The following is a 27,353-nucleotide window of genomic DNA, read 5'->3' as shown; positions in this document are numbered from 1 at the left end:
CAAAACATTTTCTCCAGGGCCTTGCAGAGACTCGTTGAACTGGCTCATATGTTAAATAGACTAGTTTCTGCAGCCATTCTTCATCTTCAAAGCACTTAGCAAAATCTGGCCTGCTATTTTCTTGAAAGTACTCCTGCAATTCACCTTTCAGCTCAAACTGTTGAGAACTCTTCCTCTGCTAAGCCACCGGTTTTATGCATATAGCAGGAGGTTGGTGTGCTCTTTGTCCAGGTTTTCATAGTTTTTTTAAACATTCTCGAATTAACTGGTCATAAAGCCACTAAATAACTTGCTTCCTGATTCATTTTACTGACTGTGACTTTATTTTCAAAAGCTTTAATCTGCTTGTTTTGAGATTCCAATAGTCATTTAAAATAATCAGCATTTTTACTTGTCATATGGCCGTGATTTGTATTTAAGTGTCTTTTCAATTTTACTGGAGCCACAGCTACATTTGCAAGTTGTTTGCCACAGACTAGGTACGATGGACTAGGACCACTTGCATCACCAGTCCATGTAAAACCCATTAAAAAGCAGCTTTCATTGTAAAGTCAGACTTTTTTGTGTGTCTGTTGTTGCTCTAGTGCAGTGAAATGACTCAGAAAGATTGTAATTCTTCATCATTAACCTTATCAGAATTGTCCATAGGCCACGGCCTAGTATCCTCCTCTTCCAAAATCACCAGACCGGACTGTCTTAAGAATGAAAATTTCCCTCCAATTTTCTACCACACTAGTAGGGTTTGTTTGCTCCCATAAGTCAGTCAGTGGTGCACAAGGGGAAGTTGGGGGAGGAAATTCAGGAGGGAGAGGCTGACGTCACAGCCCAAATTGGACGAGTCCATTCAATGCTCAGAAAACACACTTCAGGCTCCTCATCAGCCCACCATCCTCCCCTCCGTGTAATACAGTGCTCACCAATTATCAACCTACCATCGGCAGGAGGAGAAGATGACAGTGCGCCTTCATGTGCCCAGCCCTCCGGTGAAAAATGATATCGTATCTGTTAAATAGGGGCCGTGGACAATTCTGATTTGATGGAGAGGGATGTGAAAGCACAGAGGAACATCTGGAGAAATTTCTGAAACACCCGTTCGCTGCTGTCGTTACTGTGTGGTCGGGAATCTTTTGGAGGGTAGGCCTCAAAATCCCTGGCCTTGCCTGCTGTTGGCGACCGAGAAGGAGGTCGAATCGTTCAGACAGAGATGGCGCTCAGTACTCGGTGTCAGAGAGCTGATCAGAGCTCGAAGTTTTCGGATGACTCAGAGTCGGACTGTGGTCGGCACGGCAGGGAGAGTTTTTCTTCCTTCTCCCATCTGCGTGAGATGTGGGACATTTGAGAAACTTTGAATTTTACTGTGCTCACGGACTTCTTCATCAAGTTCGGTATTGTTGCACTGTTGTAACTATATGTTATAATTATGTGGTTTTGTCAGTTTTTTCAGTCTTGGTCTGTCCTGTGTTTTTGTGATATCACACCGGAGGAAATAATGTATCATTTCTTAATGCATGCATTACTAAATGACAATAAAAGAGGACTACGTGTCTTCATAATCTAAATTCATCCTCCCCTCCGTGCAATACAGCACTCACCAATCATCAATGGCCCCTGCTACCTTGCGTTAAAAACGGAGAACGGGCTCAAGCAAATAAACACAGTCCTGCTGTACTGGGCTGAGATTGCAGACGGCTGCACGGTCACTGCCCACCACTGCTGGCGCTAGCGTCGTGTGAAGTCCAAACAATGATGTTTTTTAAATCGCGGAACCCTGGATGAGAAACCCTGACCTATTGTGTGATCATTGGTACTTTATTATTTGAATAAGGGGCATCTCATTGGTTGACTCTTATCTACAAATTTGATTGAAATTTTCCTTGTGTAAATAAGCTGCAAGAGGTCAGCGCCATCTTAGTCCCTCAGCATTTCATCCCTCCCTTCACTTCGTACACTTCTATCACTGATGATTTCAATTTCTCTTTGTTCTAATAAAATGATCAGGAAGCAACTTTTGTACCTCTTCCCTGATTTCTGAAAGAACTTTGGATTAAAATCATTACAATCCAACAGTCAGGCGGGAGTGGGATGGGGGGGTGGTGGGTGGGAATGGAAGCTGAAGGCCTGCAGACACTTACCCAACACAGTCCTGAGGTTGTGGACGTAGACCACGGCGTTGTTGGATCCCGAGGCCAGCAGGAAGCCGAGCTCAGGGTCTGTGCTGTGAGTGTGGTGCCAGCGGATGGCATTGATGAGTTTGTGATGTGTCTGGATGGTGCACAGTAACCTCAGGAGTGGAGCCTGGAAGATCTCAATGGAGCTGTAACAAGCAGAAAGCAGGGAGACCCAGCTGGGTAACAAAGCCAGAAACATGCAACTGATCCCAACAGAGAGGCCATAGGGCAGAATCACTCCTCGTAAAGCATGGGACAGACCCATCGGCCTAACCGCTCCACACTGACCAACGTGCCCCCTTCACGACCTTTGGCCTATCTCATCTGTGCTGAACCATTATTCTGCCTAGTCCCATCGACCTGCACCCAGACCAGTGCCCTCCATACCCCTCCCATCCACGTAACTACCCAAAGTTCTCTTAAATGTTGAAATTGAACCTGCACCACCACTTCCACTGGCAGCTCATTCCACACTCTCACTACCCTCTGAGTGAACATATTACCCCTCAGGTTCCCCTTAAACATTTCACCTCTCACCTTTAACCCATGACCTCTAGTACTCATCTCACCCAACCTCAGTGGAAAAAGCTTGACTGCATTTACCCTATCTATACCCCTTATAATTTTGTATACCTCTACTGAATCTCCTCTCAGTCTTCTACATTCTAGTGAATACAGTCCTAGAACTTTTCCCTATAACTCAGGTGCTCAAGACCCAGCAACATCCCTATAAATTTTCTCTGCACTTTTTCAATCTTATTTACATCTTTCCTGGAGGTGGGTCACCAGAACTGCACACAACACTCCAAGTTAGGCCTCACCAACATCCTATACAACTTCAACATAACATCTCATCTCTTGTACTCAATACTTTGATTTATGAAGGTCAATGTGCCAAAAGATTTCTTTACGACCCTAGCTACCTGTGACACCACTTTCAAGGAATTACGGACGTGTACTCCCTTTGTTCTACCACGTAAACCGTTTATTCCGTGAGCTACGGCCACTGCATCTTGGTGAAGGTGACAATAACCAAGTCTGAAACTAAAAGACAAATGGCGAGGTGTTCCTCTTACCCGTCGTCATTGCCGATCGCCAGGACTGTCCCATCCGGCTTCCAACTCAGCTCACTGCGGCCTGGGAGTTTGTGCTGCAGGATCAAGGGGAATTTTCGAAGAATTATTTCCGGCTAATTCACTTCTCATCAACCCCAGCACTTGTCCGGACAAGGGCAACTCCAACCATACTTGGGGGCAGCTTGACACCCACAAAGGATTGTGATTTTATAAACCCTCCACGACCCAGAATGTTTACCCCCCTCACTCGCTCCCTGTAGACCATCCAGAACACAGAACGGTACGGCACAGCAACCAGCCCTTCCGCCCATAATGTTGTTATCTACTAACTAATCACCCACTGGCCCCTTCTGCCTACACAATGTCCATATCCCTCCATTCCCGGCACACTCATCAGTCTACCTAAAATGTACTCGCTGGAGTTTTGAAGAATGAGGGGGGGATTCCTCTGCAACCTATCGAACATTGAAAGGCCTGGATAGAGTGGATGTGGAGAGGATGTTTCCTATGGCGCGGAGTCTGATACGAGAGGACACAGCCTCAGAAGACAGATAGCCATTTAAAACAGAGCTTCGAAGGAATTTCTTTAACCAGAAGGTAGTGAATCTCTGGTATTTGTTGCCACAGATGACTTCGGAGGCCAAGTCATTGGGTATATTTAAAGCAGAGGTTGGTAGGTTCTTGTTTAGTCAGGATGTCAAAGGTTATAGGGAGAAGGCAGGAGAATAGGGTTAAGAGGGATAGTGAAACAGCCATGATTAATGGTGAAGCAGACTCAATGGGCTGAATGGCCTAATTCTGTTCCTAAGGCTTATGATCTTAAACACTTCTAATACACCTGCCTCCACTACCACCCCAGGTACCATCCCCCGCCCTGATATGGGTCCTGACCCAAAGCATCAGCTGTCCAATTTCCCTCCAGTTTGCCACTCGACCTGCCCAGTCAGGGGCAGGCTAGTGGAAAGCCTAATGCTTTACAGCACCAGCGATCGAGGTTCAATTCCACCGCCATCCATAATGAAACTTGTACGTTTTCTTCATGACCCTGTGGGGTGCCTCCCCCATTCCAAAAACCATAAAACATGGAGCAGAATTATGCCATTCAGCCCACGAGTCCGCTCTGCCATTCTATCATTACAGGATACTTGGTAGTGTGGAGGAGCAGAGGGATCTCGGGGTACGTGTCCACAGATCCCTGAAAGTTGCCTCACAGGTGGATAGGGTAGTTAAGAAAGCTTATGGAGTGCTGGCTTTCATAAGTCGAGGGATAGAGTTTAAGAGTCGCGATGTAAAGATGCAGCTCTATAAAGCTCTGGTTAGGTCACACTTGGAGTACTGTGTCCAGTTCTGGTCACCTCACTATAGGAAGGATGTTGAAGCATTGGAAAGGGTACAAAGGAGATTTACCAGAATGCTGCCTGGTTTAGAAAGTATGCATTATGATCAGAGATTAAGGGAGCTAGGGCTTTACTCTTTGGAGAGAAGGAGGATGAGAGGAGACGTGATAGAGGTGTACAAGATAATAAGAGGAATAGATAGAGTGGATAGCCAGCGCCTCTCCCCCAGGGCACCACTGCTCAATACAAGAGGACATGGCTTTAAGGTAAAGGTTGGGAAGTTCAAGGGGGATATTAGAGGAAGGTTTTTTACTCAGAGAGTGGTTGGTGCGTGGAATGCACTGCCTGAGTCAGTGGTGGAGGCAGATACACTGGTGAAGTTTAAGAGACTACTAGACAGGTATATGGAGGAATTTAAGGTAGGAGCTTATATGGGAGGCAGGGTTTGAGGGTCGGCACAACATTGTGGACCAAAGGGCCTGTACTGTGCTGTACTATTCTATTCTGTTCTATTCTATTACTGATTTATTTTCCCTCTCAACCCCATTCTTCTGCCTTCTGCCTGTAACCTTTGACATCCTGACTCATTAAGAACCTCCACTTTAAATATACCCAATGACTTGGCCTCCACAGTTATCTGTTTTATTGAATTCCAGAGAATCTCCATCCTCTGGCTAAAGAAATTCCTCCTCATCTGTGTTCTAAAGGGACATCTTTGTATTCTGAAACAGTGCTCTTAGGTCCTAGACTCTCCCACTACTGGAAACATCCTGTCCACGTGAACTCTGTCTAGACCTTTCAGTATTCTAAGCTCCAGCGAAAACTGGCCTTGAGCCACTGAACACTCCTCGTAGGTTAACTCTTCCTTTCCCAGGATAATTCTTGTGAACCTCCTCCGGGACGGATGGTACGGACTAGTGCCAGGGAGCTGCGGACATGCTACGTCAACGTCAGAAACACGGCGACACTTGCAGGCTGTCCCCAGCACATCCTCAGACTGTGTTGGTCGTTGATACAAGAGAAGCATTTCACTGTGTGTTTCGACACGCTCTTAATGGCCATTTTATTAGTCGGAGGAGGTATCGAATTCAGTGGCCACCAAGTGAATGCTCGTGATCTTTTGCTGCTGTAGCCCGTCCATTTCAAGGTTCAACATGTTGTGCGATCAGAGATGCTCTTCTGCACACCACTGCTGTAACGCATGGTTACCGTCACCTTCCTGTCAGCTCGAACCAGTCTGGCCGTTCTCCTCTGACCTCTCTCATTAACAAAGCCCCCACACAGGACTGCTACTCACTGAATGTTTTTTTGTTTCTTGCACCATTCTCTATAAACTCTAGAGACTGTTGGGCATGAAAATCCCAGATCAGGAGTTCCTGAGATACTCAAACGACCTCGCCTGGCACCTACAATCATTCTACGGTCAAAGTCACTTAAATCACATATTTTCCCCATTCTGATCCGAACAACAACTGAACCTCTTGACCACATCTGCCTGCTCTTATGCGTCGAGTTGCTGCCATGCGATTGGCTCATTAGAGCAGGTGTACCCCGAGTGCAGAGCTGACAAATACAGCTGAAATTAATTCGTCCTCCATCGGACTGCTCAGTGCTCCAGGTTTCAGCATCCGCGACCCTCGTCTCGCCCGTGGACCCACCTTGATCCCATTTGTTTCCCGGATGATCCGGTTGATGTCCTGAGCATCTGCCGTCAGTCTCCAGGGGTTGTGCTGGAGGATGATACCCTCGCCCGCACAGCTGTACAGGGTCAGGGCTGGACCGTCCCCAGCCCCAGCTGACGGGAGAAAGACCAGGGTACACAAGTCAGTGTTGCCAGCAATGCAAGGGTTAACCCACAACAACAACTTAGATCTATGCAGCTTCGATGTAAATCAGAATCGGGTTTAATATGTTGTGAAAACTGTTCTGTGGCAGCAGTTTCATGCAATACATAATAATAAAAACTATAAATCACAATTCGAAATGTATATATCAATTAAGTGAGTGGTGGGAAAAGAGAGGAAACAATAGTCAGGTAGAGTTCGTGGGTTCACTGTCCATTCACAAATCTAATGGCAGAAGGGTAGAAGCTGTTCCTGAATCGCTGAGTGTGTGCCTTCAGGCTCCTGTACCTCCTCTCTGACTGTAGCAATGAGAACAGGGCATGTTAAAGGGCAAAAGTTTAGGGGTAACATGAGGGGGAACTTCTTTACTCAGAGAGTGGTAGCTGTGTGGAACGAGCTTCCAGCAGAAGTGGTTGAGGCAGGTTCGATGTTGTTGTTTAAAGTTAAATTGGATAGATATATGGACAGGAAAGGAATGGAGGGTTATGGGCTGAGAGCAGGTCGGTGGGACGAGGTGAGAGTAAGAGTTCGGCACGGACTAAAAGGGTCGAGATGGCCTGTTTCCATGCTGTAATGGTTATATGGTTATATGTCCTGGGTGATAAGGGTCCACAATGATGGAAGAAACTTTTTTGAGACATTGCCTTTTGAAGATGTCCTTAAAGTGGGGAGGCTGGTGCCTGTGATGGAGCTGGCTGAGTTTACAACTTCCTGCAGCACGTTCGTACCATTACCTCAATGAAGTGTTGGTGTCACTTCAAGAGCACCAGAGTATAAAAGCAAGGATGTAACGCAGAGGCTCTATAAAGTGTGAAAATGTTCGAAGTAAGTTTATTACCAAAGTACGTATTTATCACCAGATACAACCCTGAGATTCATTTTCTTGCAGGCATTCACAGTAGATAGGCAACACAATAGAACTAATGAAAGGCTACACACAAAGACTGACAAACAACCAACATACAAAGGAAGAGGAACGTGCAAATGAAAAAAAGTTATAATAATAATAAAGTAATGATTTGAATTGAGAACAAGAGTTGTAGAATACTTGAAAGTGATTCTGTAGGTTGTGGAATCAGTTCAGTGTTGAGGTGAGTGAAGTTATCCATACTGATTCAGAAGCCTGATGGTTGAGGGATATAATTGTTCATGAACCTGGTGGTGTGGGACTCGGAGACTTCTGTACCTTCTTCCTGATGGCAGCAGCAAGAACAGAGGATGACCTAGACGATGGTGGAATGGTGTCAGCAACTTTGGGTCTCGTATCTCGGGAAAGATGTATGGGCACTGGAAAGAGTCCAGAGGTTTATGAGCGTCATGAATCAAAAGTTTAACGTATGAGGAACGTTTGATGCCTCTGGACCTGTAGTAGGATGAGGGGGGATCTCATAGAAACCTATCGAATGTTGAAATACCTGGTGTTGTACATGTGGAGAAGATGTTTCCTATAGTGGGGGAATCTAAGACCAGAGGGCGCAGCCTCAAATTGGAGGACATCCATAAGGAGGAACTTCTTCAGCCAGATAGTGGTGAATCCTGACCCGGGTCTGGGCCGTACCCTCCAAATATCCGGACCTGCCTCGAGGTTTTTTTGCACTACCTTACTTTCCCTTTTCTATTTATGATTTATAATTAAAATTTTTAATATTTACTATCGATTTGTACTCCAGGGAGCAGGAAGCGCAGATTGTACGTTCTAGTATCAATTGTTTGGTGACAATAAAGTAATAAAGTATAAAGTAAAGTGAATCTGTGGAATTCACTGCCACCGACAGCTGTGAAGGCCGTCATTAGGAATACTTAAGCCAGAGATTGATTGGTAAGGATTTTAAGCATTACGGGGAGAAGACAGGCGAGTATGATCAAGAACAAAATAACAGACATCATTGAATGGTGGAACAGACTCGATGGGCCAAATGGCCTAATTCTGCTCCTACGTCTTTCAGTCTTGTGGTTACAGAACTGAGTGCGCTGAATGATTAGAAACTGGGGTGGGATGTGTAGTCAAGGAAGAGGGTACGTGAAAGCTTGCGTTGTCTCAAGGGGGTGGGAAAGTGGGAGAGACCCACCTGTAGTCACGGGAGGCACAGGGGGACCCCACGCCAGAGCGTACACAGTTTTCCTGTGGTAGGAGCTGGAAATCTGAGGAGACCTGGAATGAAAGGAGAGGGAATCATAAACACATGAGATTCTGCAGGTACTGGAAATCCAGAGCAACACACAGAATGCTGGAGGAACTCAGCAGGTCAGGCAGCAACTATGGACAGAAACTAACATACGACATTTTCAGAGAAGGTGGTCAGTCAGCGGGGGATGGTGAAGGTGCAGCAGGGGTCTGGGGAGCGTAGAGGGTGAAGGGTCGGAGGAGTGAGAGGGGAGAGGAGGGTTGGGGTGTTCAGGGAAAGTGAGGTGGGGTGACTCAACCTGTAAGTTAACCTTAAGAGCATATTGAACTAGGACTAGGTGAGGAAACACTTCACCTGAAAATCTAACAAGGCCATTTATTCATGTAGAGATACAGTGTGGAACAGGCCTTTCCAGCCTAGGAAGCCTCACCACCCAGCACCTCACTGATTTAACCCCAACCCAATCACAGGGCAATTTACAATGACCAATTAGCCTACTATCCGGTACTCCTTGGACTGTGGGAGGAAACTAGAGCACCCAGAGGAAACCCACGTGGTCACAGGGAGAACGTACAAACCTCTTACAGAGGACGCCAGAACTGAACTCTGAACTGTAAGAAAGTCGTGTTACCATCTGCCCTACAACAGCACCTCAGCTGTATTCGGTGCTCCCAAGGTAGCCTCCTCTACGTTGGTGACACAAATGTAAACTGGGGGGACCACTTTGTGAGCACATTCACTTCATTCCCCATGCACAGGATTTCCTGGTGTCCAGCCATCTTAATTCCAATACCTATGCTCACTCTGCTGATATGAGCAGCTGGTGCATATCACAAGTCCTGGTTATGTGACCAGTGATGCCAGGCAGACAGTTTCTGAAGAGTATTGATAATAGCTGAGGTCACCTGTCTTGTAAAGTCACTGTTCAGAAGAAGGCAATGGCAAAACACTTCTGTGGAAGAATTTGCCAGGAACACACATGGTTATGGAGAGATAAGGATCATTCACATCATACGAACCAATTGGAGTGTCGGTGTGGATATCGCCTCCTATTCTCCCGAGTGATACGGGAACTCCGGATATGATACAGAAGTTTCAATAGGTACATTTAGCATCAGAGAAATGTATACAATATACATCCTGAAATTCTTTCTCTTCGCAAACATCCACAAAAACAGAGGAGTACCCCAAAAGTGAGAGAGTTCAAGCCCCCCCCCACCCCTTACCAAGGAGAGAGAGGTCTGAACAATACTCGAGGGGGCAGGGAGGGCACTGGAGAAAGGCGCTATATAAATGAAGCTCACTTGTTTGAGTAGATTTCGTAAATGCCCACTTTGCCATCTTCCGTCCCGAACGCCAGCAGGCTCTCCTTGGCTGGATGCCAACACAACTGAAACAAAGGAAACAAGCTGAAGTGTATCGGATCGATTGCGAGACTGCGGCGAGCGCACAAGCAGCCGATCGATTGAGCAGTGAATCAATTGGGCCTCGTACGTGCAGGGCTCTCTCTTTCTGCACAGGATTTTCTTTTTCATCTTGGCGGCACGTACTCCCAGCATGTACCATTACCAACATGACTCAGTAAAAACTTTTAATCATACTCCGTTATCATCTGTGCTTTGTGCACACGTAACGCACATCACCACCAAAGTTCCCAATAGATATCAGAGGCACCTTAGCCATGACAGGGAGGCCATCTCCTGCAAGATGGCAAGGAACTGCACAAAGTGGGGAGCACTGCCCAGCGCCTCACAGAAACCAGCCTCCCCTCCACGGACTCTGTCTACACTTCTCACTGTCTCAGTAAAGCAGCCAGGATAATCAAAAACCCCACCCTCCCCAGACATTCTCTCTTTCCCCCTCTCCCATCGGGCAGAAGATACAAAAGCCTGAAAGCTCATCCCACCAGGCCCAAGGACAGCTTCTACCCCACTGTCATCAGACTGTCGAATGGACATATTGTACAATACACTCTTGACTCCATAACGTCACTCACAACTTGAACTTTACTGTTTACTTACAAGGCACTTTCTTTGTATCTGTGTGATGGAGAGTGTTTGGTTTACACACACACACACACAAACACACACACACACACACACACACTCACACACACACTCACACACACTCACACACACACACACACACACTCGCACACACACACACACACTCACACTCACACTCACACACACACGCACTCACACACACACGCACACACACACACACTCACACACACACACTCACACACACACTCACACACACACTCACACACACACACACACTCACACACACTCACACACTCACACACACACACTCACACACTCACACACTCACACACTCACACACTCACACACTCACACACACACACACACTCACACAGCCTCGGCGTTCTGTTGTCAATGCACTTCAATGTTTCAGCCCGATATATTCTGATAACGAGTTGGGCTTTATGGTGCCTTTCCCATCATACGCGGTGGAGTATTCCATTTCTTCAGCAAAGGGGATGTGTCAATGTGTATATGTTGTTAGTATACAGTACTTAAGGGAGATACCTCTGCTTATTTTGCAATATGTTTGTAACTACATTGCGGGGTGCTTCATATTCTAATTCATGTGCTGTCTTAAGTTAACTTTGTTGGCAATTAATGCTATTTCCTGTCATCGAAAAAAATGAGACGAATCGCTCTCCGTAGCAGAGCGAGATTGAGCTGCAAGTACACTGGCGAGATACAAGTGCGGAACTAATGTGTTTTCCTGTAACTATCTTTTTGTAAATGTTGGTAGTTTTTTCATTTTGCTACCTTTGCTAGTTTTTGTAAGTTTAATGGTTGACACACTGAATAAACACCCTTGCACTGGTTGGGGTAGTGGTGGGGGAGAGGGGGAGAAGTTGTTCCAAAAACACAGTTTGTGTGTCTTCAGGCTCCTGTACCTCCTCCCCGATGGTAGCAAAGAGCTGCCAAGAGTGGTCAACGTGGGTACAATGGCAACATCTACAGTCCTGTACAAAAGTCTTAAATATATATATCTCTTACTAATATATATAATAAATTAAATATATATAATCTCTTACTAGCTCTTTCTTCAGTTAGTCCTGACGAAGGATCTCGGCCTGAAACGTCGACCGTACCTCTTCCTAGAGATGCTGCCTGGCCTGCTGCGTTCACCAGCAACCTTGATGAAACTGATTCTGATATGGGTCTCTATTGAGAGTGGGAAGGGGGTCAGAGAGAAGGGAATCATGGTTGGGAAAAGGGGAAGGGAGAAGGGAGGGAGCGGGAAGCACCAGGGACACATTCTATAATGATCAATAAACCAATTGTTTAGAATCAAATAACCTTGCCTGGTGTCTCAGGGCTGGGTGTGTCTGCACCCTTGCATCCTCTGCCCCTGAAATTCCTTCTCTGCCATCTGTCCCTCAGCACTCCGCCCCACCATTCTCAACATCCTTTGCTCCTGCCAGATTTACAAGCTCCCTCTCTGCTCCAAGTTCAAAGGTGTGAGGCACCTGAGGTACATGTATGTACCCAAGACTTTTGCACAGTTCTGTAAGAGACATTTGATAGGTAGAGGGAGAGGCCAAGTGGGGGGGAGGGGTAAAATTATGGGCAATTGGCGAGCAGGGTGGATGTTGTGGTCGGCATAGGCTCAATGGGCCGAATGGCTTGGATCACTATGATAAATGACACACTCTGCATCTGCGCACAACTGGCGGGCCAGGGCCCTAATCCCGACTGGGAGGACAGGGCTGACGGACAGATTAGCCTCCACTTAACACCAACGAACTGACAGACACTCACCGACGTGACCTTTGACTTGATGCCCTGCCAGAGGGTCCTGATGTCGTAGGGGCCCTGGAGTGAGATGGTGTCCCACACTCGGATCATCCCGTCGCCCACGCCCACAGCCAGCGAGCCCACGTTCACCGGTGAGAAGGCCAGGCCATACACAAAACCGCCAAGTGTCGGCAGCGTCCAGCAGCAGTCCAGAGTGGACAGATCCCAGCACTTCACCTGTGGGCAGCACGAGCGGAGGTCACTGCAGGTCTTGAGAGAGTGGACAGACCACGAGAGAGGGTGGGACCCTTTGCCCGAGACCCCACTGGTCAGTGTCCAGCAGAGGCAGGCAGCATGTTAGTTACGTTACTGAATCACAGTCCTACCACCACATCACTGGCACTACCCTACCTGGCATCAAGGATACACATACAGAAAGGTGCTGGGAAAGAGCCAGTGACGTCCTGCTCAGGGACTGTTTGTCCCACTGCCCTCAGGGAGGAGGCTATGTAACATCCACGCCAGGACCACCTAAAACAGTGACTTTCCCCAAGCAGTGAGGCTGATCAACACCTCCACCCACTAACCCACCCCTCCACACCCCCAACCACTACGACTTCTTCATTTCCCCTCGGAGTCACCTTATACAGACACTCCTATCACTTTATGGATGTACACTCCATGCATATAACCTATCCTGTGTATTTATATTTATTGTGTTTTTTAATTATTGTATTCTTTATCTTATTGTTTTGTTTGTGCTGCACTGGGTCTGGAGTAACGATTAATTTGTTCCCCTTTATACTTGTGTACTGGAAACGACATTAAACAATCTTTAATAGTTGAATCTTCTGAGTCAAGAGGTCAAATCTCAGTGAGGCAGCTGACAATCTGAATTAACTAGCCATGTCAATAGAAATATTACAGAGTCCACACTGAATATCAATCATGTTTTTTAAAATATTTTATTATTAATCTCTCCCACATTAACAGAATACTACAGCACAGAACAGGCTCTTCAGTTCATAATGTCGTGCCAACCTTATAACCTACCCCAAAATCAATCTAACCCTTCCTTCCTAAAGAGCCCTCCATTTCTCCATCACCCATATGCTTAAATGCCCCTAATGTATCTGCCTCTACCACCACCCGACAGGATGTTCCACACATCAAACCCCGTGTAAAAAATCTACCTCGGACATCCCCCTATACTTTCCTCAAATCACTCTAAAATCATGGCCTCACCCTGGGGAAAACAGTCTCTGGCTGTCCACCAAATCTATGCCTTATCACCTCTATTGAATTACCTCTCATCCTCTGTCGGTCCCAAGAGAAATAGACAGATAGAAACATAAAAACATAGAAAGCCTACAGCACAATACAGGCCCTTCAGCCCAGAGAGTTGTGCTGAACATGTCCCTACCTTAGAAATTACTAGGCTTATCCATAGCCCTCTGTTTTTCTAAGCTCCATGTACCTATCCAAAAGTCTCATAAAAGACCCTATCGTATCCGCCTCCTCCACCATTGCCAGCAGCCCATTCCAAGCACTCACCACTCTCTGAGTAAAAAACTTACCCCTGACATCTCCTCTGTACCTGCTCCCCAGCACCTTAAACCTGTGTCCTCTTGTGGCAACCATTTCAGTCCTGGGAAAAAGCCTCTGACTATTCACATGATCAATGCTTCTCATCATCTTATACACCTCTATCAGGTCACCTCTCATCCTCCTTCACTCCAAGGAGAAAAGGCCGAGTTCACTCAACCTGTTTTGATAAGGCATGCTCCCCAATCTAGGCAACATCCTTCCACATCCTTCCTGTAGTGAGGCGACCAGAACTGAGCACAGTACTCCAAGTGGGGTCTGACCAGGGTCCTATATAGCTGCAACATTAACTCTCAGCTCCTAAATTCAATTCCACGATTGATGAAGGCCAATACACCATATGCCTGCTTAACCACAGAGTCAACCTGCGCAGCTGCTTTGAGTGTCCTATGGACACGGACCCCAAGATCCCTCTGATCCTCCACACTGCCAAGAGTCTTAGCATTAATACTATATTCGGCCATCATATTTGACCTACCAAAATGATCCTCTTCACACTTATCTGGGTTGAACTCCATCCACCACTTCTCAGCCCAGTTTTGCATCCTATCAATGTCCTGCTGTAACCTCTGACAGCCCTCCACACTATCCACAACACCCCCAACCTTTGTGTCATCAAACTTAGTAACCCATCCCTCCACTTCCTCATCCAGGTCATCTCTAAAAATCATGAACAGTAAGGGTCCCAGAACAGATCCCTGAGGCACACCACTGGTCACCGACCTCTGTGCAGAATAAAACTCATCTACAACCACTCTTTGCCTTCTGTGGGCAAGCCAGTTCTGGATCCACAAAGCAATGTCCCCTTGGATCCCATGCCTCCTTACTTTCTCAATAAGCCTTGCATGGGTACCTTATCAAATGCCTTGCTGAAATCCATATACACTACATCCACTGCTCTTCCTTTATCAATGTGTTTAGTCACATCCTCAAAAAATTTAATCAGGCTCGTAAGGCACAACCTGCCCTTGACAAAGCCATGCTGACTATTCCTAATCATATTATACCTCTCCAAATGTTGATAAATCCTGCCTCTCAGGATCTTCTCCATCAACTAACCAACCACTGAAGTAAGACTCACTGGTCTATAATTTCCTGGGCTATCTCTACTCCCTTTCTTGAACATGGGAACAATATCCGCAACCCTCCAATCCTCTGGAACCTCTCCCGTCTCCATTGATGATTCAAAGATCATCGCCAGAGGCGCAGCAATCTCCTCCCTCACCAGCCTGGGGTATATCTCATCAGGTCCTGGCGACTTATCCAACTTGATGCTTTCCAAAAGCTCCAGCACATCCTCTTTCTTAATATCTACATGCTCAAGTTTATCAGTCCGCTGCAAATCATCACTACAATCACCAAGATCCTTTTCCATAGTGAATACTGACGTAAAGTATTCATTAAGTACCTCTTCTATTTCCTCCGGTTCCATACACACTTTCCCACTGTCATACTCGATAGGTCCTATTCTTTCACGTCTTATCCTCTTGCTCTTCACACACTTGTAGAATGCCTTGGAGTTTTCCTTAATCCTGCCCGCCAAGGCCTTCTCATGGCCCCTTCTGACTCTCCTAATTTCCCTCTTAAACTCCTTCCTGTTAGCCTTATAATCTTCTAGATCTCTAACATTACCTAGCTCTCTGAACCTTTTGTAAGCTTTTCTTTTCTTCTTGACTAGATTTACTACAGCCTTTGTACACCACGGTTCCTGTACCCTACGGTCTGGAATGATCTGGTTCAAGTAAACGAGGTGAGATCATTTACACAGTGACATGGCACAGGCCATTCGGCCCATCATAACGGTGTTGAACAAGATACCACATTAAACCAAAACTTATTCGGCCCCTACTATTCACGCTCAATGGTTACGTGATGTGATGTCATGTTTAAATTTAGAGAAGATTCAACGTTCAATCTCTGAATCTAGCCAAGACTTTCAAACATTGTGGGGACCTTTTCTGAATTATTTTCAAAACCTTTGATTTGCTGTTAAAGCACAGATGATGACCAATATTTTCTTTTCTTTACTAATCAGCTTTGGTCTTGGTAGTGGGTTAGTTTTTTTATATAATAAAATTACTATATTTCAATGCCATGAATTAATTAATCTGTATGAATATAGGGTAAGGAGTCTTTATATGCAATTTGGTATAATGTACTGATATATTTTTTTCTTGTACTCTGTATTCTTATATGTAAAATTAATAATAAAAATATTGGAAAGAAACGAGAATTTATTTAGTGACACAGTGCGGAGTAGACCCTGCCACACCACCCCAGCATCCCCACAGCCCCAAATGACCCTAGCCTAATCACTGGATCATTTACAATCACCAATTACCCTACCCGCTACGTCTCTAGACTGCGGGGGGAACCAGTTCGCACGATGCTATTACAGCTCAATGCATTCCAGAGTTCAGAGTTCAATTCGGACATCAACTGTAAGGAGACCCCGTGGAATGTGTGAGTTTCCTCCGGGTGCTCTGGTTTCCTCCCACAGTCCAAAGACGTACCAGTTGGCAGGTTAATTGGTCACTGTAAATTGTCCCGTGATTAGGATAGGGTTAAATTGGGGGTGTTGCTTATTGGTGCGGCTTGAAGAGCCGCAAGGGTCCATTCCGCACGGCATCTCGAAATAGATCTGTCTCCACACCCCCCACTCCACGGGGTCAGATTGCCTGTATAATGCCTGAAAATGTCGGGAAGTACTCACGTCTCGGTCCATGGAGGTGGAGAGCAGCAGCTCGGGGCCCTCATCTTGGCTGACGGAGCTCAGGTTGAAGACGATCCTGTTGTGGTTCTGGCCCTCAGATCGGCCCAACAGCGTCCATTTCGGCTTGGCCGACTTCGCCAAGTCCCAGAACAGCAGCTCCCCCCTGCAGGGAAAGGAAAAACCCTCGTCAAACAACCGTCCATATTCACAGAAATGATGGATGGGGGAAGGGGGATGGAAGGTGAATAGTGGCTGCTGCAACGTGGCTGGTTTTGAGGAGAGAGCGTTGGAGAGGTCGAGAGGACAAGAAAGAATTCCCAGGCTTGGGCTTTGGGCTTCTGAAGTCACAGTTATCAACGGTGAGGGATCAGAGTTCGATTTATTGTTGTGAAATTTAGTAGGTCAGGTAGCATCTACTGAGAGGACAAACAGTCGATGTTTCTGACTGAGATCCTTCATCAGGACTGTTTATTCCCCTCCACGGATGCTGCCTGACCTGCTGCATCTTGTGTGTGTTGCTCAGGATTTCCAGCATCTGCAGAATCTCGTGTTCTAGTTGTGAAATTTGCTGTTTTGTAGCAGCAGTGCAGTGCAGGCAGGACAAATCAATATAGGTTACAATAGTACAAAATAAAAAGACAAAATGAGGCGGAGTTCATTTTTTCGATGTCCATTCAGAAACCTCATGGCAGAGGGGAAGATGTTCCTAAAACATTGAGTGTATGTGTCTTAGTACTTAAGGTCCTTAGTAATGGACGCTGCCTTCTTTTGAAGAGCAAAAGAAGCCACCACATTTTGAACAGCAAAGTTCACTGTAAATTGATTGTCAAAGTACATATATGTCACCATATACAACTCCCAGATTTGTTTTCTTGTGGGCATACTCAGTAAATCCATAAACACAATGGAATCAATGAAAGACCACACCCAACAGGGCATACAACTGGTGTTGAACAACAAACTGGGTAATTACAAACAGAAAGAAATAAACAAACAATTAATATCAAGAACATACGATGAAGAGTCCATAGGTTGTGGGAACATTTCAGTGATGGGGTGAGTGAAGTTATCCACTTTGGTTCACAAACCTGAAGGTTGAGGGGTAATAACTGTCCCTGAACCTGGTAGTGTGGACCCTGAGGCTCCTGTACCTCCTTCCTGATGGCAGCAGCCAGAAGACAGCATGTCCTGGTAGGTGGGGGTCCCTGATGATGGATGCTGCTTTCCTGCGACAGCATTCATGTGGATGTGCTTAATGGTGGGGACGGTTGTGTCCATGATGGACTGGCTGAGTTTACAGCTGTCCGCAGCTTTTTCTGATGCTCTGCGGTGACCCCGCCAGACGATGATCCAGCCAGCTGCTTCCCTCCAGCAGTACATTATGCGGAGTGGCTTAGTGATTGGTTGATGAGTTTTATTTTCTCTCTTTTTCTACTTGTTAAATTAATTCCCTTTCTTTCCGTATTTTATTCTTTACTGAGTAAATAAGTAAATAAATAAGTAATTTCTTTCAACGTCAAAGTACACTTATGACCAAGGTATGTACACGGTATACATCTGAGACGTCTTTCCACAGACAGCCACTAAACAGAGAAAACCATGCAACACCGTACAACAAAAATATCAATCCCTCCCCCAATGAGCCCAAAAAATTGTGCAAATGGCAAAAAGAGTGAAAAACACAAAATCGAATGAGTCCAGGCACGTTGAGTTCAAACCGGCATTGTACCGTTCTTTATCTGCAAACTGCCCCAATTAAAATCGCCCTCAGCAGCAGCAACAGCAAAAGAACGAGTGAGCAGAAACCCAAAACACATCATAACGTGAACTACAGAGCCCAATCCACAAACCGCACTGATTTCAAGTAATTTCTGACTCAAATTCACTCACCCCAACTCTGAACTGTTCCCACAATCTATGGGCTCACTTTCAAGGGCTCTTCGTCTCATGCTCTCAATATTTATTGCTTATTTATTATTTTTGATTTTTCTTTCTCTTATTCTATTTGCACAGTTTATCTTTTGCACATTGGTTGTTTGCCCAGCTTGCTGGATACAGCTTTTCATTGATTTTATTGTGTTTCATTATATTTACAGTGATACCTGCAAGAAAATAAATCTCAGGGTTGTGAACTCTGATATACATCGATAATAAATTTACTTTCAATTGTAACACATGTACAGTGCCTTACTTGTTCACCAGTATCTCCTGCTGCTGAATCAGAAAAGGAGGAGGAATGATTTTTTAAAATATTTTTGTCACTCTCGAGTGCATTGAAGAGGTAATCAGAAGCGAGGATGATGGTTCAAGGGGCAGAATGACCAGATGGACTACTTACCCAAAGCTGCTGGACACCAGCTGGGTGGAACGGCCCTGGGGCCAATGCAACGTGAGCCATATCCGCTCCTTTGTCCCCAAGTCGGCTGCTCCCCGCCTCTTCAGCTGAGGCAACTTCAGGGTCACCAGACCTGTAACACAGATCGTTCCAGATCCGAATCAAGCACGGAGAGCTTCACCGTGCCTCAGGCACAACACAAACCAGCAAGGGTTAGGATTCCACAGATTCACCACCCTCCAGCAAATCCATCAAGTGAAGCTCCCCCCACACCGTCCCATCACCCATCACACACCCCCAGGGCAGGGAAAGCACAGATCAGCCAAAAAGCCAATGTGCCTACAAGAGATTCTGCAGATGCTGGAAATCCACAAACAGACAAAATGCTGGAAGAACTCAGCAGGTCAGGCAGCATCTATGGAGAGGAATAAACCACTGACATTTTAAGCCTAGACCCTTCATCAGGACAGGTGAGGAAAGGAAGCTGGGAGGGGGGTACAACCTGCCAGGTGAGGGTGAAGGTGGGTGGGGCAGCAGGGATGAATCTAGAAGCTGGGAGGGAATAGGTGGAAGAGGTGAAGGGATGAAGGAGGAGGAATCTGATTGGAGAGGACTGCGAACCATGGAAGGAAGGAGAGGAGGAGGACGACAGGGAGGTCTAATTTTGGAGAAGTGAGAGGGAACGAGAGGGAGTGAGTGAAGTTAAATTTACCTTTCCCCTTAGAGCAGTTCCAAATCCGAATTGTCTGGTCCCTGCTCCCGGAAGCCAGCGCACAGAACCGCACGGTCTCCTCTTTTACATGGTTCCCATTCTGTTCGTCGGTTTCTGACAGGAAAATAAACACCCCAGATGTTTAAAAAATACTTGTGTTGTTCCTGTGATAGGACACACTCCCAGAATAGGCACAAGGCTGGTTTAACAAAACCTGAGGATGTGGGGTAACACACAAAATAACACTGACGTGAGAAACAGTCACTATCTTGTTCAATTATAAGTTTAGACATACTGTTAGACACAGAGTGAAGCTCCCTCCACACTGTCCCATCACACACTCCCAGGGCAGGGACAGCATGGGTTAGACACAGAGTGAAATCCCTCCACAAGTCCCATCACACACTCTCAGGGTAGAGACAGCAGGGATCAGACACAGAGTGAAACACTCCCTCCACATTGCCCAGTCACACATTCCCAAGGCAGGGACAGCACAGGTTAGATACAGAGTGAAGCTCCCACCACATGTCCCATCACACACTCCCAGGACAAGGTCAGCACGGGTTAGATACAGAGTGAAATCCCTCCTGACTGTCCCATCATACACTCCCAGGACAAGGTCAGCACGGGTTAGATACAGAGTGAAATCCCTCCTGTCTGTCCCATCATACACTCCCAGGACAAGGACAGCATCAGTTAGACACAGAGTGAAGCTCCCTCCACATTGTCCCATCAATCACTCTCAGGACAAGGAAAGCACGGTTAGATACAGAGTGAACTTCCCTCCACACTGTCCCGTCACACATTCCCAAGACAAGGAAAGCACGGGTTAGATACAGAGTGAAGCTCCCTCCACACTGTCCCATCACACACTCCCAGGGCAGGGACAGCATGGGTTAGACACAGAGTGAAGCTCCCTCCACACTGTCCCATCACACACTCCCAGGGCAGGGACAGCATGGGTTGACACAGAGTGAAATCCCTCCACAAGTCCCATCACACACTCTCAGGGTAGAGACAGCAGGGATCAGACACAGAGTGAAACACTCCCTCCACATTGCCCAGTCACACATTCCCAAGGCAGGGACAGCACAGGTTAGATACAGAGTGAAGCTCCCACCACATGTCCCATCACACACTCCCAGGACAAGGTCAGCACGGGTTAGATACAGAGTGAAATCCCTCCTGACTGTCCCATCATACACTCCCAGGACAAGGTCAGCACGGGTTAGATACAGAGTGAAATCCCTCCTGTCTGTCCCATCATACACTCCCAGGACAAGGACAGCATCAGTTAGACACAGAGTGAAGCTCCCTCCACATTGTCCCATCAATCACTCTCAGGACAAGGAAAGCACGGTTAGATACAGAGTGAACTTCCCTCCACACTGTCCCGTCACACATTCCCAAGACAAGGAAAGCACGGGTTAGATACAGAGTGAAGCTCCCTCCACACTGTCCCATCACACACTCCCAGGGCAGGGACAGCATGGGTTAGACACAGAGTGAAATCCCTCCACAAGTCCCATCACACACTCTCAGGGTAGAGACAGCAGGGATCAGACACAGAGTGAAACACTCCCTCCACATTGCCCAGTCACACATTCCCAAGGCAGGGACAGCACAGGTTAGATATCGAGTGAAGCTCCCACCACATGTCCCATCACACACTCCCAGGACAAGGTCAGCACGGGTTAGATACAGAGTGAAATCCCTCCTGACTGTCCCATCATACACTCCCAGGACAGGGACAGCATCAGTTAGACACAGAGTGAAGCTCCCTCCACATTGTCCCATCAATCACTCTCAGGACAAGGAAAGCACGGTTAGATACAGAGTGAACTTCCCTCCACACTGTCCCGTCACACATTCCCAAGACAAGGAAAGCACGGGTTAGATACAGAGTGAAGCTCCCTCCACACTGTCCCATCACACACTCCCAGGGCAGGGACAGCATGGGTTAGACACAGAGTGAAATCCCTCCACAAGTCCCATCACACACTCCCCGGGCAGGGACAGCACGGGTTAGACACAGAGTGAAATCCCTCCACAAGTCCCATCACACACTCCCAGGGCAGGGACAGCACGGGTTAGACACAGTGTGAAGCTCCCTCCCCCCACCTAAGGATGAGGCACCCTCACCCTACCTGCCATAGTGTCAGCACAGGGAAGCTGTCCCTCCTCCCACAGCTGTGGACACCAGGCCAGGGACTGGATCTCCCCATCGTGACCACGCAGTCTGTGCACCACCATTCCCTTCCTGTGAATGTCGATAATGACAATCATTCCGTCTTTGTACCTGGACAGAGGAGAGGGAGGTGAAGGAACAGTTAAAACTCCCAGCACAGTCGGAAAATGGTCTCAAAAAATAACCTCAGCAGGTCAGGCAGCATCTATGGCGGGAAATAAACAGTCAACATTTCAGGTTGACACCCTTCATCAGGACAGATTAAGATAGCTTAACGTTTAATGTCATTTCCAGTACACCACTGTAAAGGAGAACAAAATGATTGTTACTCCAGTTCTGATGCAGCACAAACAAAAAAGAGACAAAGAACACGATAGTAATAAAAAACAATAACTATAAATACATAAGATAGTTTATACACATAGAGAGATTGCATGCTCATTAAGGGATGTTAGGCAAAGGAGTGTCTATACATACAGCTACAAGAAAAAGTTTGTGAATCCTTTGCAATTACCTGGTTTTTGCATTAATTACTCATAAAATGTGGTCTGATCTTTATCTAAGTCACAATAATAAACACAATCTGCCTGAACTAAAAACACACAGACAATTACTTCTCATCATTACTGAGTGCAGCATTTAAACAATCACTGTCTAGATTCAAAAAAGCGGAGTCAGATGTTCCAATCAATGAGATGAGATTGGAGGTGTGGTTTGTAGAGATGCCCTGTCCTATAAAAAGACACACACATTCAGATTACTAAGACAGCCGCACTTTTCCAAGATCTTTTTATCTGCACTGTGTCTCAATCAAAAACAACTTCCAGAGGACCTTAGAAGAAGAATTGTAGAGATGCATGAAGCTGGAAAAGGTTACAAAAGCATTTCTAAAGACTGAGTGTTCATCAGTCCACAGTAAGAGAAATTGTCTACAAATGGAGGGAACTCGGCACTGTTGCTACTCTCCCTAGGAGTGGGTGTCCCACAAAGATCACACCAAGAGCACAATATGCAATGCCGAAGAGATATAAAAAAAAAAGAACCCAAGGGTAACAGCAGGAGACCTGAGGAAATCTCGAGAGCTTGCAAAAGTCTCTGTTCACGTGCCCACCACAAGCACTGAACAAGAACGGTGTTCACAGAAGGACAACCACGGAGGAAATCACTGCTCTCCAAAAAAAAACATTGCTGCACATCTCAAGTTTGCAAAGACCACGTTGATATTCCACAATGTTTCTGGGACAATATTCTGCAGACAGATGAGACAGAAGTTGAACTTTTTGGCAAAAATACACACCACTATGTTTGGAAGAAAACAGGCACGGCACACCAACGCCAAAACCTGCTAACCGTGAAGCACGGTGGAAGGAGCATCATGGTTTGGGGCTGCTTTGCTGTCTCAGGGCCTGGACAGCCTGCAATCAATGAGGGAACAATGAATTCAAAATTGTATCGAGACATTTTATAGGAGAACGTCAGGGTAGCGGTCCATCACCTGAAACTTAATAGAAGCTGGATGATGCAACAGGACAATGATCCAAAACACAAAAGTAAATTAACAGAATGGATTAAAAACTAGAAAATTCGTGAAATTTTGAAATGGCCAAGTCAAAGGCCAGACCTTAACGCAATTGAGATGCTGCAGCATGACCTGAGGAGGGCTGTTCATGCAAGGTATCCCAGAAATATTGATGAATTGAGACAGTTTTGTAAGGAAGAATGGTCTAAAATTCCCCCGAGCCAATGTGCAGGACTATCAATGGTTACCGGAAAAGTATGGTTGAAGTTATTGCTGTACAAAGGGGTCACACCAGTTACTAAAAGCACAGAGGTTCACAAACATTTTCTAACAAATTCATGTAATATTCAAACATTTTTCTCAATAAGTAAATGAACAAGTATAATGTTTTTGTGTTATTTATTTAATTTGGTTCTCTTTATCTAGTTTTAGGACTTGCATGAAGATCTGATCACAATTTAGGTCATATTTATGCAGAAATAGAGAGAATTTTACAGGGTTCACAAACTTTCCAGCACCACTGTAAGGTGGTTGACATGAAATGATAAAGTAGCGGTGGTTGGGGGTGTGGAGAGGCAGGTTAGTGGGCGGAGGTGTTGATCAGCTTTACTGCTTGGGGGAAGTAACTGTTTTTGAGTCTGGTGGTCCTGGCTTGGATGTTATGTAGCCTCCTTCCTGATGAGAGTGGGACTAACAGTCCATGAGCAGGATGCACGTCTTAATTCTATTAAACTTATGCGGGCTCTCAACGCAATCCTACCACCCACTTAGATCACCTAACTGTGATTCCACATAAATAGTGCTCCTTTGCATTAGAATACCTTGGGGGTCCCGAGGTTGTATGAGGTTAACCGTATAGAAACATAGAAAATAGGTGCAGGAGTAGGCCATTCGGCCCTTCGAGCCTGCACCGCCAATTATTATGATCATGGCTGATCATCCAACTCAGAACCCGGTACCAGCCTTCCCTCCATACCCCCTGATCCCCGTAGCCACAAGGGCCATATCTAACTCCCTCTTAAATATAGCCAGTGAACTGGCCTCAACTGTTTCCTGTGGCAGAGAATTCCACAGATTCACCACTCTCTGTGTGAAGAAGTTTTTCCTAATCTCGGTCCTAAAAGGCCTTTATCCTCAAACTGTGACCTCTCATTCTGGACTTCCCCAACATCGGGAACAATCTTCCTGCATCTAGCCTGTCCAATCCCTTTAGGATTTTATACGTTTCAATCAGATCCCCCCTCAATCTTCTAAATTCCAACGAGTACAAGCCCAGTTCATCCAGTCTTTCATCATATGAAAGTTCTGCCATCCCAGGAATCAATCTGGTGAACCTTCTTTGTACTCCCTCTATGGCAAGGATGTCTTTCCTCAGATTAGGGGGCCAAAACTGCACACAATACTCCAGGTGTGGTCTCACCAAGGCCTTGTACAACTGCAGTAGTACCTCCCTGCTCCTGCACTCGAATCCAATTTCAGACTATAACAATTACAGCACGGAAACAGGCCATTTCGGCCCTTCTAGTCCATGCTGAACTCTTACTCTCACCTAGTCCCACCGACCTGCGCTCAGCCCATAACCCTCCATTCCTCTCCTGTCCATCTTGCTGTCCAATTTAACTTTAAATGACAACATCGAACCTGCCTCAACCACTTCTGCTGGAAGCTCGTTCCACACAGCTACCACTCTCTGAGTAAAGAAGTTCCCCCTCATGTTACCCCTAAACTTTTGCCCTTAACTCTCAACTCATGTCCTCTTGTTTGAATCTCCCCCACTCTCAATGGAAAAAGCCTATCCATGTCAACTCTATCTATCCCCCCTCATAATTTTAAATACCTCTATCAAGTCCCCTCTCAACCTTCTACGCTCCAAAGAATAAAGACCCAACTTGTTCAACCTTTCTCTATAACTTAGGAGATGAAACCCAGGTAACATTTCAGTAAATCTCTGTACTCTCTCAATTTTGTTGACATCTTTCCTATAATTCGGTGACCAGAACTGTACACAATACTCCAAATTTGGCCTTATCAATGCCTTGTACAATTTCAACATTACATCCCAACTCCTATACTCAATGCTCTGATTTATAAAGGCCAGCATACCAAAAGCTTTCTTCACCACCCTACCCACATGAGATTCCACCTTCAGGGAACTATGCACCATTATTCCTAGATCCCTCTGTTCCACTGCATTCTTCAATGCCCTACCATTTACCATGTATGTCCTATTTTGATTAGTCCTACCAAAATGTAGCACCTCACATTTATCAGCATTAAACTCCATCTGCCATCTTTCAGCTCACTCTTCTAACTGTCCTAAATCTCTCTGCAAGCTTTGAAAACCTACTTCGTTATCCACAACTCCACCTATCTTAGTATCATCTGCATACTTACTAATCCAATTTACCACACCATCATCCTGATCATTAAAGTATATGACAAGCAGCATTGGACCCAGTACAGATCCCTGAGGCACACCACTAGTCACCAGTCTCCAATCTGACACACAGTTATCCACCACTACTCTCTGGTGTCTCCCATCCAGCCACTGCTAAATCCATTTTACTACTTCCATATTAATACCTAACAATTGAACCTTCTTAACTAACCTTCCATGTGGAACCTTGTCAAAGGCCTTACTGAAGTCCATATAGACATCTACCACTTTAACCTTGTCAACTTTCCTAGTAACCTCTTCAAAAAATTCAGTAAGATTTGAGATTAGTGAGACTAGTGTTATTGAGATTAGACCATAAAAACCAGCGGGCATAGGAGTGGAAATAGGCCATTCAGCCCATCAAGTCTGCTCCACCATTCCATCATGGCTGATTTATTATCTCTCTCGACCCAACTGTGAGCAGATTTGGGATCGAAGAATGTATGTACTGGTATTGGAGAGGGTTAACGTATGAGGAGCATTTGATGGTTCTGGGCCTGTACTCACTGGAGTTAAGAAGAATGAAGGAAGACCTCATTGAAACCTATCGAATATTGAAAGGCCTAGATAGAGTAGATATGGAGAGGGTGTTTCCCATGGTGGTGGAACCTAGGACCAGAGGGCACAGCTTTAGAATAGAGGGACGTCCATTTAGAACAGAGATGAGGAGAAATTTCTTTAGCCAGAGGGTGCTGAATCTATAGAATTCTTTGCCACAGATAGCTGTAGAGGCCAGGTCATTGGATATACTTAAAGCAGACATTGTTTTAAAACTTAAGAAATAAGACATAGGAGCAGAATTAGGCCATTCAGCCCATCAAGTCTGTTCCACCATTCCATCATGGTTGATTTTTATCCCTCTCAACCCCATTCTCCCCGTAACCTTTGACACCCTGACTAATCAAGAACCTATCAACCTCCACTGTAACTATACCCAGTGACTCGCTCTCCACAGATGCCAGTGGTGATTCACCACCCTCTGGCTAAAGAAATTTCTCCTGAACTTCTCAGAGTTGCACACATCCGAAGGGGGAGGGTGACAGGCTCCCGGGTAATAGTAAGGACGCAGGTGCCTACCCCACAGCCACGTGCTCCTCGCAGTGTGGTGAACAGGAAAGGCAGAAGATGTGGCGGGGCTCCGGAAAGTAGCTCTGGGTATCATCCTTGAAGTGTCTCCAGCAGATGACCAGCCCCTTCTCGTCACCTGACACGACCATATCCTTCCTGAGCGGGGACCAGTGCAGGGCAGTGATGATCGCCTGTGACGAGAGAGAGCACCAGGAGGCAATTAGACACGTGTGAGCGGCAGCCGGATCTCCTGCCAAATCACCACCCAGGCGCGCATTCCACCCCGACATTAGAGTATAGAAGAATGAGAGGGGATCTCATAGAAACATTTCGAGTGTTGAAAGGGTTGGACAGAGTAGATGTGGAAAGGTTGTTTCCCTTGGTGGGTGAGTCCAGGACAAGAGGCCACAGTCTTAGAATTAGAGGGTACCCAGTTAAAACAGAGAAGA

General features: G+C 46.1%; 1 protein-coding gene across 2 annotated transcripts in view; it reads right to left on the bottom strand.

The window, feature by feature from the left end:
- The window catches only part of gemin5 (gem (nuclear organelle) associated protein 5), a 76,400-nt gene that overhangs the window by 46,573 nt on the left and 2,474 nt on the right, over positions 1–27,353 (bottom strand). For both annotated transcript variants that reach the window (XM_063053030.1, XM_063053029.1), the window contains exons 3-13: positions 26,914–27,095; positions 21,840–21,991; positions 19,693–19,806; positions 18,984–19,113; positions 16,646–16,808; positions 12,352–12,564; positions 9,856–9,941; positions 8,495–8,577; positions 6,240–6,376; positions 3,245–3,318; positions 2,133–2,314 (exon numbers count right to left, since the gene is read on the bottom strand). In XM_063053030.1, the coding sequence (XP_062909100.1) occupies positions 2,133–2,314; positions 3,245–3,318; positions 6,240–6,376; positions 8,495–8,577; positions 9,856–9,941; positions 12,352–12,564; positions 16,646–16,808; positions 18,984–19,113; positions 19,693–19,806; positions 21,840–21,991; positions 26,914–27,095 (1,516 nt within the window). The remainder of the gene's footprint in view (positions 1–2,132; positions 2,315–3,244; positions 3,319–6,239; positions 6,377–8,494; positions 8,578–9,855; positions 9,942–12,351; positions 12,565–16,645; positions 16,809–18,983; positions 19,114–19,692; positions 19,807–21,839; positions 21,992–26,913; positions 27,096–27,353) is intronic.

Source organism: Mobula hypostoma, chromosome 7, assembly GCF_963921235.1.
Source record: "Mobula hypostoma chromosome 7, sMobHyp1.1, whole genome shotgun sequence".
NCBI classification, from domain to species: Eukaryota; Metazoa; Chordata; class Chondrichthyes; order Myliobatiformes; family Myliobatidae; genus Mobula; species Mobula hypostoma.
Note: the sequence above shows the minus strand (reverse complement) of the source record. Positions and strands in the feature narration are given on the sequence as shown.